This window comes from Adiantum capillus-veneris, chromosome 1, assembly GCF_014529385.1.
Source record: "Adiantum capillus-veneris isolate H3 chromosome 1, ASM1452938v2, whole genome shotgun sequence".
NCBI classification, from domain to species: domain Eukaryota; kingdom Viridiplantae; phylum Streptophyta; class Polypodiopsida; order Polypodiales; family Pteridaceae; genus Adiantum; species Adiantum capillus-veneris.
Window position 1 is genome coordinate 151476505 of NC_140931.1, and position 14197 is coordinate 151490701.

The 14197-nt window shown below is 44.0% G+C and overlaps 1 protein-coding gene across 4 annotated transcripts; it reads right to left on the reverse strand.

Moving 5' to 3' along the window:
- Nucleotides 1–9236: 9236 nt before the first annotated feature.
- LOC147465808 (cytomatrix protein-like protein) lies at nucleotides 9237–13918 on the reverse strand. 4 transcript variants are annotated; one of them, XM_086512487.1, is made up of 9 exons: nucleotides 13783–13918; nucleotides 13405–13578; nucleotides 13211–13322; nucleotides 12435–12508; nucleotides 11781–12326; nucleotides 11140–11322; nucleotides 10583–10687; nucleotides 10342–10458; nucleotides 9237–10033 (listed from the first exon to the last, which is right to left on the reverse strand). In XM_086512487.1, the coding sequence occupies exons 1-9, from the start codon at nucleotides 13804–13806 to the stop codon at nucleotides 9848–9850; spliced, it is 1521 nt and encodes a 506-aa protein (XP_086368613.1). In that variant the 5' UTR covers nucleotides 13807–13918; the 3' UTR covers nucleotides 9237–9847. The 4 variants fall into 4 exon arrangements, 2 of the variants coding, with proteins under 2 accessions (XP_086368613.1, XP_086368605.1); XM_086512479.1 differs by having other exon boundaries at nucleotides 9237–10036; XR_015188113.1 differs by having other exon boundaries at nucleotides 9895–10033; nucleotides 10342–10448.
- Nucleotides 13919–14197: the final 279 nt, after the last annotated feature.

A 14197-nucleotide genomic window follows, 5' to 3' on the forward strand; every position in this document is an offset into this window, starting at 1 on the left:
GTAAGCGGCCAAGACCCGTAGTGGATGCCAGCTCAAGATGTAGAGCTCGGCATCTCAACAGTCCTCAATGCAATGTGCGTGACAATCTCACTCAAACAGACTGAAAACAGGAAACAATAGACACACCCTAGCTCACAGAGACACAACAACAGCAGTAGAGTAGACCACAACAAGTGACTCGACTATCTCAAAGCATCGATACAGACTCTGGCGTGGCAGCACACTCAACTCTAGCCCAGGACTCACAGGTACAATGGGGGGTCGAGGCTCAGATGTGCAGGGATGGTGAAGACGTGCTCTGTGTATAGACTCACTCTAGCCGAATCATCGTTGGACCAGAGGTGAAGAGAATATGTCGATGACCAACCGCTACTACTCATATGTACCACCATAAAGAGACACCAACAGCTCATAAATGTCAGCCATGTGGTGACCTGGCCACGAGGTCCACTAGACTACCGTCGGTACCCTGCCACGTATCACTCTCCAGGCCAGAGGGTTTGTCCAGTGTGAACCAGCCTAGACCAACTGTACTACTGTGTCCTGTGAAAGTGACACTGTAGCCTGCTACTACAGGTTGCCCGCCACAAGACCGCTCACCGTCTTGGTGAGAGGAATACTGAAAAAACTGTGAAAGAAAACCATTGGGTACTGCATCCATACATTTCTTGAAGCAGATGCTAGGCCCAACCATGACCTTACATGCCTCAAAAGTGGAGTAATCACTGCCCTGCTTGCAACGCCTTAAGCCTTTTAATAGGCAAGAACCCAATATGATTGCATAGTCCAAGAATCCCAATCGGCAAAACAGACTGAGGCTCCTCAGCAAAGAGATATGCTCTGTTCGGATCCAGCGCATCTTTATCCTCCATAACCATAGTGAGAAGAAAATAACCTCGTCCTCACTTGCAGATGAAATTGTTGAAAAGATTGATGATCAGAAGCTCGAGTAATAGCGTAGGTGAGGTTAAGCTCTATCTTAAAGGCAGAATAAAAAGCATTAACAACAACGGGATGCTTGAAATCCACAAGGAACACGGGTGAATGCTTGAAAGCCGAGGGGTGGGTAGGTAGTACCCAGGTGAATGCTTCAAATCCGAGGTAGGTAGGTAGGTAGGGGGCAGGGCGAGGGGTAGGTAGGGGGAGGGCGAGGGCGAGGGAGATAGGGAGAGGGCGAGGGGTAGGTAGGAGGGCGAGGGGGTAGGTAGGTGGGAGGGGGAGGGCGAGGGCGAGGGGGTAGGGAGGTGGGAGGGCGAGGGGTAGGTAGAGGGGCGAGGGAGGTAGGGAGAAGGCTAGGGGTAGGTAGGGGGGAGGGAGAGGGCGAGGGGTAGGTGGGTGGGAGGGCGAGGGCGAGGGCAAGGGAGGTAGGGAGAGGGCTAGGGGTAGGTGAGGGCGAGGACGAGGGGGTAGGGAGGGGGCGAGGCCTAGGGAGGGGAAGGCGAGGGCGAGGGCAAGAGGGGTGGGTAGGGGCAAGTAGGGGGAGGGCAAGGGCGAGGGCAAAAGGGAGGAGGTGGGTAGGGGCGAGAGTTAGGTAGGGTCAGTCGAGGGTAGGTAGGAGGAGGGTAGGGAAGGGCGAGGGTGTGTGAGGGGGGGACTGAGGGCGAGGAGGTGTGAGGGGAACTAGGGTTGTAGATGAAGTCCATGGTCCACTGGTTGAAAGAGGAGATGCTACAGAGCGCAGCCACCATGAGCAAGACAACTATCATGAGAATGGAATTCATAAGGCAGAACGAGCTCTGTGAAGGGAGCTTTGTTCTGGGAGAAGATTTCTGCCCGCTCCTATGATCCTCCATAGGTTCACCAAATTCAAAGACTTCCACCAAGGGCGCATCTGGGGTAACTTCTATGACAATCAACCTTTGAGCTGGCTCAGGTGGCTCATTGGGTTTAGTTGTTGTGGAAACATTGGAAGAGGGTGTACCTCTAGGCAAGGAGTGAATAAAGACTCCATAGCATGGCATAGATTTGGTAGCTTCTAACCACTCCAACAGATCTTTGTCTGACCCTTCAGGTGTAGTAGGTTGTTCTTGTTCAGGGTTGGTTTCCATTGACAAAGAAACTTGCTGCACCACAGGATCCATACCTCCTTCTAAGAGAATGGGTTTCATCGGGGAGCCAGAAGTATGTATCCACATTGCATCGTTTCCCCAATGATGAAGTGCTTTAGTGTGCTGCAACCATGGTCTTCCAATGAGAAAGGGAAATCCGCCCTCAACTTGGGGAAGAAGAACCACAACAAAATCCAAGTTAAAAGTAAAGTCTTGTACCTGCAGAGGCACATTGTCCACTATGCCCACTGGGTAGACTGTCCGTTGGTCGGCCAATGTAATTGTGAAGGGAGCAGGGCGAGTAGGTTGTAGACCTAGAGCTAACATAGTGAACTCGGGCATCACGTTGATGCCAGATCCACCATCCACTATCACTCTTGAGAATTTCCGATCCAAAACGGATACTGTCAGGCGAGGGCTTCTATAATCAGTGAGTGGAGCAGCGGGATTGGATATCATATAGGACTCTGATGGTCGCATTGGGAGGTGCCCGCCACTAGGACTTGCAGGATAAAGTGATTGAATAATCGTAAGGGTGTCACTTCTAAACTTTGCATCTAGTCGCAACATGTCATAGAGATACACTTGTTGGAAGGTGTTCTTCAAGTCTAACTCTACCTTAAGCTTTTCCTGTTCTACCAGTGGTTTCTCGGGTACCTTGATCTTTTGTAGATCGGAAACTGCTTCCAAGAAAGCTTCATCAATATCGGAGAGCAAAGATTTGGATTCTTTCATGGCACTGGGAGATAGCTTGTTAACAGCTGCAGGCAGGATATCCACAGGTGTGAGACTGTGTGGGGGAGTTGAACTTGTTGGAATGCTAAGACCGAGAGCAGCTCTTTGGGCCCGGGTGAGGACGCCCGATGGCTCCTCTACCAACTGCAGCGGCTTACTTTTAGGGATAACCACGTGGGTAGAAGGGGGCGGCTGAGAAACAGTGCTAACTGCTATCAAATTGAGCTTGGGAAAGGCAAACTCAGTCTGGCTTTGACTTGGGTTCGAAGCTGTGGATGCCCCAATTGTAGAGCAATCCTTACTGTAGTGATCCTTTATATCAGGGCAATGACGGCAGGGAGGGGACCCTTCGGGCAGAGGGCATTTGCTTTGGTAATGACCATATTTCCCGCATCTGTAGCACAAAATGGGCCGATTCAATGGACGAGTCAAAGGACGAGGTGGTCCTTGCTCCATGGAGTTGGAGGTGGAGGCATAGAAGCTGTGAGGTGGGGAGGGAGCATGGGTGTGATAAAAGCTCTGAGAGGGAAAAGTGCTCTGCATACCTTGCATTGGAGGGGCTGACAATAAAGGTGGCATGTGGTGTGGATGGCCACATGGAGAGACCATGTTGGATGCAGGTGCTGGCCCTTGTTGAAAAGTAGGACCAAGACTTTGTTGTATTTGTCGCAATCCCTTGAGGTAGTAGCAATCCTTGTCTTCATGCCCCGACTTTTCGCAAAAGTGGCAGTAAATCCGAAGGGGACAGTCCTGTGGAGGGTGTCTTGGAGAGTGGCTTCGTCTCCTGCTGAGACCTAAGCTCTTCTAGCTCTCTCTTTATTTGATCCAAAGCGTCGTGATGTGGGGGCTTCTCCTGTCTGAGGGATATTGATTTGTCCTCTTGAAGAGCTCTATGTAACTTTAGGGCTTCAAGTTCTCTACGCAAAGAAGTCAATGGATCAGCAGGACTACTTTCTAAAAACACAGAGGGAGTCTCTATGTGAGGGGAGTTGCTGAACAGTTTCCTAGCCCCCTCTATCCTAGTAGCAGCTGCAATGAACTCTACCAGAGTTGCGTCCGGTCGGAGACTCTCTCGGAGTTTTTGCTGAGAAGTTTTGGGGAGCACCTTTTCCACCCACTTCTTAACGATGAATTCACTGGGTTGCTGGGGAAGCTTGGCCACCAGAGACTTAGTTTTAGTCATAAGCTCTGCAAAAGTCTCCTCTGGCTGGAGCACCATGTTGGCCAACTCATCCAACACCTTCTCCTGGTAGTCTCCTGGCTTGAAAGCTGCACAGAACTGTTGCCTTAAGGCTGCCCAAGTTGCAAAATGATTCTCTGCAAATTGGTTGTACCATTTGTCTGCTAAGCCATCCAAGGTGGATGGAAATAGTACCAAATAAGCATCTTCTCTGTTCATACCACGACCCCTGTAGAGAGATACAAACCTTCTTGCATGGTCGTCAGCATCTTCTGAAGAGAGTCCTTTGAAGGTAGGGAACTTGATGTTTACCTTGGCAAAAACACTAGCTAACAGCTCCATGACTCCTTGATGAGCATGTTGCTCAATAGCCTGCTGTAGCAGAATAGGAGAGAGCTTTACTGGAAAAGGTGATCGGGAAGATGAGGAACCGGATGAAGGAATGGGTGATGTCGTATGTGTAGGTATAGGTGATGAGGTCGATGAACTTCTACAAGGTGCCAAAGGTTGTCTTCTGTGATAGTACTTCAGAGGGCTCAGTAGTGAGCTTTGACGCTCGACTGACCACCTTGTATGTGTCATGCAGTGACCACTAGTCCAACCAAGCGTTGGGCAAGAAAACTTGTAACTGGTTGAAGACAGGTCTAGACTCCACCATACCAGGTAAGTGACTAGACCAGGCTGGACCAGGGACGAGGAGGACTAGACCAGGGTCGAGGAGGTCTAGACCAAGGACGAGGAGGACTAGACCAAGGACGAGTACATGTTGGACCAGGGCGAGAGATGTCTAGGGCGTGAGAGGACTAGACTAGTTAGAACAGTGCAAGGCAAGGTAGGCTAACCTAGATAGACCCAACTAGCTTCAAGATTTGTACTCACAGAGTGAGATTTCAGTTGAGGTCCAACCGTGATCGCCAAAATGAGAGCACCTGTAGCGCGGATAATGTGCCATGCTCTCTACAGTGGGTGGTCCTCAGTGCAATGTGCGTGACAATCTCACTCAAACAGACTGAAAACAGGAAACAATAGACACACCCTTGCTCATAGAGACACAACAGCAGCAGTAGAGTAGACCACAACAAGTGACTCGGCTATCTCAAAGCACCGATACAGACTCTAGCGTGGCAGAACACTCAGCTCCAGCCTAGGACTCACAGGTACAATGGGGTGTTGAGGCTCAGATGTGCAGGGATGGTGAAGACATGCTCTGTGTATCACTCTAGCCGACTCATCGTCGCTGGACCAGAGGTGAAGAGAATATGTCGATGACCAACCGCTACTACTCATATGTACCACCATAAAGAGCCACCAACGGCTCATAAATGTCAGCCATATGGTGACCTAGCCACGAGGTCCATTAGACCACTGTCGGTACCCTGCCACGTGTCACTCCCCAGGCCAGATGGTCCGTCCAGTGTGAACCACCCTAGACCAACTGTACTAACTGTGTCCTGTGAAAGTGACATTGTAGCCTACTGTACTAACTGTGTCCTGTGAAAGTGACACTGTAGCCTACTGTACTAACTGTGTCCTGTGAAAGTGACACTATAGCCTGCTACAACTATCAAGCTTTCACAAGAAGATTTAGAAATTTTCTCATGTAGGAAAACGGAGTCTTTCTCAGTGTTTTTCATACAATGCATAACATCATGAGCTTTTGCTCAAGAGGCATCGCATACCTAGCTAGGTACGATTGGGGGCAGGGGACCGCCGGTCTGTTGAGGTAAGTCACAATGTGAAAAATATTGTGAGAATTTGTCTAAAACTTCTTGTGTTTAGACAGCTAGACTCATCCCCAATGCCAAAAGGGCAATTCCATATTTTGAGAGAGCCAAGCATCATATCAAACTCAAACAATATTTACAAGTTTCACGTTAATTTCAGTAATATACAAACAATTGCATGGACAATAAAAGCCTATGTATTTTAATAACCATTGTTGAGCCAGTCAAGTGAAACTTAGTTATCAAAAAGTGTTTCTTTCAAATCAAATTGGGTCATCTATTAAGGTTTTTTTTTAGTTCTAGGAGTAGTGTGGTTTCTCTGTCAAGCAGAGAACTTGTAATCCTTTGACCCTCAAGGCTCGGTCTGAGCTCGAGGTTGGTGTATATTTCAAATGTTCTTAATACTATCCACTCACAATTGTGAGTTTTGCAAAAAAAAAAAGAAAAAATGTTTTTTTTAGTTCTTTCATTACGGTTTTTGAATATGCAATTATTTACCGCATCTACTTAAAGCAATATGTTACTTTGTCCCCTACTTCAATAGTCATCTAGATTTGAGTTTTCTTCCAAAGCATCGACACTTGCTTGGAAAAGGCTTGGCCAAAAATTTATATGCTAAATGCCTCCACCACTTATCCAAGTAATAGGTAAAACAGCCTGCCATATTCCCCCATTTTTTTTAGAAAAAAAAATATCAAAAGTTGCAAAAACACCGATTTTTTGGAATCCCACACCATCAAGAGCTTTCACTAGGGTTTATAAGAGACCACTTAGTATCACGGCCAAGATCACCACACCAAATAACATCAGTGCCTGAGCTACCAATCGGGATAGAAAAAAGCCTTTAAATGCACAACATTCTGTCTTTTTTTTTTTAACAAGAAAAATATTAGAAATTGGCATAGTTAAAAGGCCAGCCTCTACATCAAGGACTTTTGGTGTTCTTGGTTTAAAAAATCATGTTTAATCCACATTCTAGTTTACGACAATAACTTGTTTATAGTAGGTTAGGTTAAAAAACTAAGAATATTAGAAGGCCGCCTCCCCTAAGCCACCAATATCATCTCAGCAAAAAAAAAAAATCCAACCAGCATGGGACCAGAAAACCTTACACAGCCGGTATTATCAAGCAAACAAGCATTGGTTAAGCATCATCAACACTCAAATCTATCAGTAGCCTGAGTGGCATGGCATAAGTAACCACCAATTTACCATCAAAATTCTTAGGTGTCACGAGACAAAGATGGAAAAAGTTACATTATAGCAGATTTCAGTCGACAAAGCTATGAAAACGGGCAAAGCATTATATTCAGCTATTAGTGAATCAACTAACTATTTTAAATAACCAATAAAATTAGCATTAGAAGTAAAAAGTTTCATTTCGTCAAACTACATACTTATAATAACCATTGGATTTTGAGAAAACCTGTGAAGAGGTAGTGTATCATGCTCCAAGTTATAGCAAAGAACCTTTGCCAGAGCATAACACCCCTTATACCCATTCACTTTCATAGTAGTATTGCAAGATGAAAAGATGCACAACAAAGATGCATTATTATCCTACTCATTCAATTTAAATAAAATTGCAAGGCTAAGTGAGGGAACAATGCCCCTCACCTGTAGTATAGATGCTATCAATAGGTCGAAAGCAGATTCCATGTGGATACCAAATCAAGAGCAGCCTCAAGCGTCCTTGGACACTAGTGCTCAAAGGGGAGGCTAGTCAACACCAAAGGGCGAGAACCTAGGCCAGTGGGGCAGGAGATACATCTCCCGGGTACACCAAGTATTTGTGGGAAGGAGGCCTCATCCCAAGAGAGGGAGAGAGAGAATCCCCACGTGATCGCAAACTGCAAGAGCATGGGCTTTATAATCCTTAGAGGGCTGCACCATAAGCCACAGCTGGCGCACTAGGGACAAACACACACACACACACACATATATATATACATAGACTCAAGGTAATAACCCACAAGAAATTATAATCATCAACTACATCAACATATGTGTGTGTAGCTGAATGAAGCAATCCTAGCTAGATGAAGTGACCACGTTATGCTCAAGGCAAAACTTAGCTACAAAAAGAGGTTGTTTCCCATACTGACCAAGATTTTTTGAGAGCCCCATTAAACTTGATAAGTTGCAACCACTGTCATAAAATGATCAACATCAACATAAGTCCCATTCAATTTGAGGTAATCATGCAACGCAATCACCCATAAGACAATATTACTAGCAACCATGGCACATGTAGGCCTTAGGTCAAGCCAGATACAAACTTGGACATTACCCAATAAGTGAATCCTAGTTAAACATGGGTCAAGCCAAATACAAACTTGGACATTAACCAGTAAGTGAATCCTAGTTAAACATGGGTGAATCAAAAAATTGTATGTGTGAGTCAAGGATAAAGCAACCCATACTAAATATAGTGAGCAAGTGTAAGTGTGTGGGTGTGGGTGTGTATACACATACAGACATACATACACACATATATATTGTATCTATGTAAGAGAGCCACTATTGGAAAAAAGGCTTTCTCGACACTTTGAGTAGATTCCGAACGGAGGTAATAGAAAGGAGTTGACTCGTTGTCCTCAATGTATGCCAAGAAACCAAGATGCAATCTCAAAATTGAAGGGGTAGGGAAAGCCCTATATCCGGTGGAGGCAGAGAGCCATGGGGGAGCATTGATTGCAAGGAAAGGGCACTCAGTGTCCTTTGCCATCAATCAAACATCCACGACGAGGGGGACCAAACAACAACCTACGAGCACCATTCCTGGCATCAAACGCAATGGCGGGGCAAATTCTACATAGCAAAAGAGACCTTGCAATTACGTCCATTTGCGTGCCAATGATTGGCTTAAAAAAATTAAAAGATTGTAGATTCTGCCAACTGATGTGTCAGCAGCTTGAGAAGTGAATGCCCTGTTTGAATTGCCAGTTAATGGAGGGCCACGATGTACAACCCCCCTCGCTTGGACTTTGACGGAATCACAATGCCCACGTGAGGTTGAGAATGAGGGCAAAGAATCCATACGAAGAAAACCAATCATTTCATTAAAAATTTCTCACAATAGTATAGGGATTAAGGCTCTTTTGGATTGGATTGAGGCTACCTAAGAGGGAAGGCTACACTAGTTTGACAAATTTCAAGTCAAAGTGTACAAGTGGGGTAACCATGTTTGGATGCCTTAGTTTGTCCCCCATGATTTCAAAGCCAATGGCGTTACATGGAGTATCAGTGTTCATGGTTGTGTTTCTTGTGGCGGTGCAATGCCTTGACGTGTGACAGCATGTCAATGTAGTTATAAGTATGTCTCATGTGGCTTGCAAGACGTTCACTTTAGCAAGTTGGCACTAAGGGGGCCATTGGGTAAAGTAATGGCAGCTTGTAAGGGGTACTCACAATTCCATTCTAGACAAAATGTTGGTAACATGTACCACACTTCCTGATTGTGGTGCTTCCATCAAGAAGTGTGGTGCATGATTTGGACACTGAGAAGTGGGATAAGAGCTAGAAATGTTGAAGCATGTAAATTTCCTTCTCTAAGTCATCGTAAGGAAATGCAGTATTTACATCCATTTGCTCGAGATTTATATCATGAGAAGCCACAAGGCTTAAGACAAATCTAATTGAGCTCATTTTTACATCAGGAGAAAATATGAAAATATTTCATTGAAGTCAATGCATTGTAGACTCATCCCGACACCTATCTTCATCCAACTACTAACTCACATTGGCTACGGCAAAATCTTGCTACATGACGCCAATATCTGCCACCAAACACAAGCTGGTTCTTGTAAAACCAAAGCTTGGTATGATTCGCCCAGGACTCTGTCAACACTTGCCTATGCTAGTCATTAGCTAATCCTTCGCTTTATTTACCACAAGGTCATGTGCATTGGCTAATCCTTCGCTTTATTTACCACAAGGTCATGTGCATGGGTTATGGGTGCCACCACTCATAGCACATATTTTTTGTAATATTTTGGAAATTCTCTCTCTCTCTCTCAGAGCAATATGTATGTATATATCCCTTCCCGAATGCATTAAAATCAGTAGTTTCTACTCTACTCACCACATCCAACAGCCCAACCCTGGATTCTCATACAACTTTGTGTATGCCAAAACCGAGGAAAATAGCCTGTTCTTCCTCATGTTCCAGCTACAACTTTGGGTATGCCAAAAACTGAGGAAAATAGCCTGTTCTTTGTGAGCTTGGCTTGACTACTTGGCAACTCAGACCTCGACTCCACGCTTTGTTGTGACATTCGCATAAAGCTCTGTTCACCAACTTCAATTGCCTTCATCTCATTACTTGGGTCTTTTGCAGAGAGATCCTGCTGGCAAAGAGAGGGGGAATGACTCAATTGCCTAAAATACTGGTGTGATTGCAAACACCACCATTGTTGATGTGAAAGACAGAGGTGATGAGACTAACACTTCACAAGACTCTAGTTAATGGCTGGTGCTGGTGCACCACCACTCTCGTCATTATATGGGCATACGCACGTACACACAAACACGTACGGGCAGATGCAAACACACAAATACATACAATTCTTGGTAGACCATGTAGGATCAAAAGTGTGAGTATTATTGTGTAAATTATAGTAGTGATGCAGTTGAACCTCCATGTGCCCATTACCATTGTGCTGCTAGCATCTCCATTCACAGTTGTAGGTTGCTCCATCCTCTCAGATATTTCTTGTGCACAAGAGTCCGCCAGAGCTAGCAATCTCTTCCTTTTAAACTCTGCACAAGCCTGTGAGAAATAAAGGTCTTGACTTTTAAGAAGAAACTAGCATCAGTTCATTAATGCTTCTTAGTGTGACCACTACAAGAGATGTAATGCAGAATGACAAAATAGAACAAGAGTTCTGACATACCTTGGGCGATGCTTGAACAGAAACTATGGCGACTGCATCCAAATCAGCATTCAAATTCCGGGAAGTTGCATCCTTTCCATTGTCACGAAAGGGCCTTTCTGGCTTCTGCTTCAGTTCATCAAAAGAGGTCAAGATACTCAGAAAATCTCCGCAAAATGCATTTACATCGAACGTTTCAACAGACTAATAATTTAGCGAGCCATAATTGCTTTAAAATTCTCACAAAATGCATTCACATCAACATTTTAAACAGATTGACAATGTAATGAGCCTATACTCTGAAAATCTCCATAAAATGCATCCACATTAAAATTTTAAACAGATCAAGAGCCAAGATCTCCGCAAAATGCATTCCCATCAAATTTTAAACAGATCAACACTGTAATGAGCCAAAACACTTGAAGATCTCTGCAAAATGCATTTCTACTCAAATTTCAGACAGATCAACAATGTAATGAGCCAAAATACTCAGAAAATCTCCGCAAAATGCATTCAGAACAAAATTTTAAGCAGATTGACAATGTAATTAATTTAGTTAGCCATGTACAAATCTTCACCTGCTTCTCTTTTAATTGTTCTTCCAAGTCTGCGTAGAGCAACCGTAGATTTTGGTTTTCAAGCCTAAGCTCATTCATGAACTTCCTGGTCTTTTTCAGCTCTTCCTCCTTTTCAGCTAAAAGCTTTGAAGCCTGAAACCCATCCAAAGCTACCACTGCTTGCCCAGTTTTCAAAACTTGCCCCTGCACCAAAACAATTATGTTAGCTACAAAAACCATGAGACTGCACTCTCATACTTCAAGCCTATTATACTAAATATCGTTTTTCCATACATCCATCAAACGTCAAATGCAAACAAGTATGAAAGTTTGATTCAAGCATGATTTCAAGGCTTGAGTCAAATCATATGCACCCTGAATGTTTTAAGAATATCATAAATATAGATTTCATTGACATAGATGACAAAATGCAATACTCAAAAGACATAGACACAAAATACCATAACACGTGTAATGAATCACGATTGATGAAGAATATACATCAGCTTCACAATCCGCAACACACATAAGACCAAGAGAGAAGTTTAGGGTTTGAAAACATTATAACAAACGTGCATATTTCAAACGTTTGCAGATGGCTGAGAAATGAATCACACAAGTATGAATGCAACTATGGTAATTATTAAACTGTGCTTGTTCACCTCATCACATGAGATAGTCACAATCGGTCCTGCACTCTTCATGACAAGATCTGAGTTAATAGCACCATGTTCAGATGGCTTTAGATGCGACAGATCTTCCCGAAGCTTCAATAATTCTGCTTCCACTGCTTGCACATTAATTCTCAAGACGGTAGCTTCTACTGTCTTTTCATCATGTGCTTTCTGCAAGCCATCAACACGCAGCTCAAGCTTCTGCAATGCTTCCTCTGCACATTTGAGCTCCTGCTTTTTTGTGTCGAGGCGAGACGTGAAATCGTTTTCCATCCGTTTCAGTTGATCCCAGACAAAATTTTTCTCTCTAAGCAGAGCAGACATTTCCTCTTTCCTTTTCAAGCTTAGAGCACACTGTTCCTTTTTCAGATTTTCAACTTCTAATTCATGCTTTCGCTTCAGCTCATTGAGGTACTGCATGTTAGATGCCTGTTGGTGAGAGTTACTGATGGACTTTCCTGCGGCAAGCCTCTGCTGCTGCTGCAAATGAGCCTCTCTTTGGAGATGTTTGTTATGTGCTTCACAAAATTGAGCCTGCTTTGCCATATGTTTTGAACACGTTATTACAAATGCTTTCAAAGAGTTTAAAGCATTGATATAGAATATATAAGATCTCTATTTAGTTCTGCGTTTGGACCTTACATCCTTTTCCTGAAGCTGGACGTTGAGTACATGCAGCCTTGAAGACAAAATTTCAACCTCATCCACAGCTCCCTCTACATATTTCAAACGAAAACTTTAGACAATGACAAATCTCATTGAACTACCAGAATTCATTACTCAGATAGAAAACAAAGTTACAAGACGGTAGATATTCAGCTGCTTTTTTGCAGAAATGCAGCATGATCAAGGGCATTCCTGAGCCTCAAAGTTGCTCCACTGCCTAGACTCAATGGTCTCATCTTCTCTACCAAGCCTTGCTTAATGATTGATGTCATAAGTACCATTAGCTCTCCTATGTCGCCATAAAATTGAAACGTCTTAAGGTTAAATTGTGTGGGCATACGAGCCTTGAAGCAATAGGTAGTGATATATAAGGTGCAGCAAACCATGTGTAGAAGGTAAGAAACGGCATTTTCAAAATAAGCAGCAAAAACCAGTGAAGAAGAAGTGCTTGACCCGAGGCCAACATTGTCAGGGATGTGGGGCATGTTTAGAAATGTCAAGGCCCATTCTAAACTCGACAATCTTTTGCAAACAAGGCCAATGTCCTGCACTTGAAGAGAAAGCCATTTAAACCAAAAACCACTCAGAGAATTATTTAGCAGCCCCTTCAGTCTTCCTTAAAACTTGTAACTAGCCCCATGATACACCAGAGCAGACGGCTGCCAAAAGTACTTGACAAACACTTTAACAGATAATATAGCCAAACCCATACATGACTATCTTTTACAGTAGCCCAAAGGAAGGTTTCTGACCGAGTCTAAGCTTGAACATCAAGGCCTCCTGCCTATAAGATCCAAGCGAGACATGAAGGGCGGCAATTTGGTAAGATTGAATGGCATTTCTGCTTTCATGTTCTTTCTTTGTCTGCGAAACAGAAAATGATTGTACAAATTATACGATGCATAATTCGCCTCTGTTCTATCAAGTGAGAGTGAGGCAAACTAACCCGTATCAAAGCCTGTTCGAGCTGCTGCTTGTCCAAGTCCCACAAATCATGCTGAAGTTTAACCTTTTCCTCCAGCAATTTTTTCTCTTCTAGGAGTATACTGGCTTGTTCGAGTGCTACCGCTTCTGTTTGCTTCGACCTTTGCAAGTCGAGGATTGCCATGTCCAGACATGTCTAAAATCGGAGAGAACAACCAGCTCTTACAAAAAAAAATTCACTCATGAACTCTAATGACAGAATGGAAAACAGCAGACCAATAGGTCGCTTAACCCGCTCTGTAGATCGAGCTAAAACATGCAATTATACAGAGGCTCTCTCTCTCTCTCTCTCTCTCTCTCTCTCTCTCAATCAAGCGGTAGGTTTTTCGATGTTGTGTACCTGCTCTGGAGTTCCGCATGCCATCGCCCAACAGCGTCTTTCCCCCTCAAACGAAATTGAATGGTTTCACACTCTTATATCTTTTTGGTTGGTCTTGGCCTAGGCATCAAAATGAAACTGGGACTCCTGCACAAAGAGAAGTTATATAAAGCCAAAGCTAGTGACAACAATCTTATATGTACTAGTACGGTCGGCCGCCTTTCTCTCTCTTTTTTTCTCTCTCCCTCTTTATCGTGCATGCAGAGGACTTTTGGGCTCTAGCCTTCAGCTCGCAACTCTCGACACGTGTAAAGGGCACTCTCACTGCCATTATAGAATACATATAGATTTGTTTGCCCATGTTAAGGTCTTTTATGATGCCACATGTCTTCAAGAGCACACATATGTAGGCTCCACCAAGTATCACAATACTTTA

Coding starts and splice junctions, on each gene's coding strand:
- LOC147465808 (XM_086512479.1), bottom strand. CDS start 13,806: ATGGCATGCGGAACTCCAGAGCAG. Junction 10,459..10,582: donor CTGTTCAAGCATCGCCCAAG/GTATGTCAGAAC, acceptor TATTTCTCACAG/GCTTGTGCAGAGTTTAAAAG. Junction 10,037..10,341: donor GAGATGCTAGCAGCACAATG/GTAATGGGCACA, acceptor TCTCTTTGCCAG/CAGGATCTCTCTGCAAAAGA.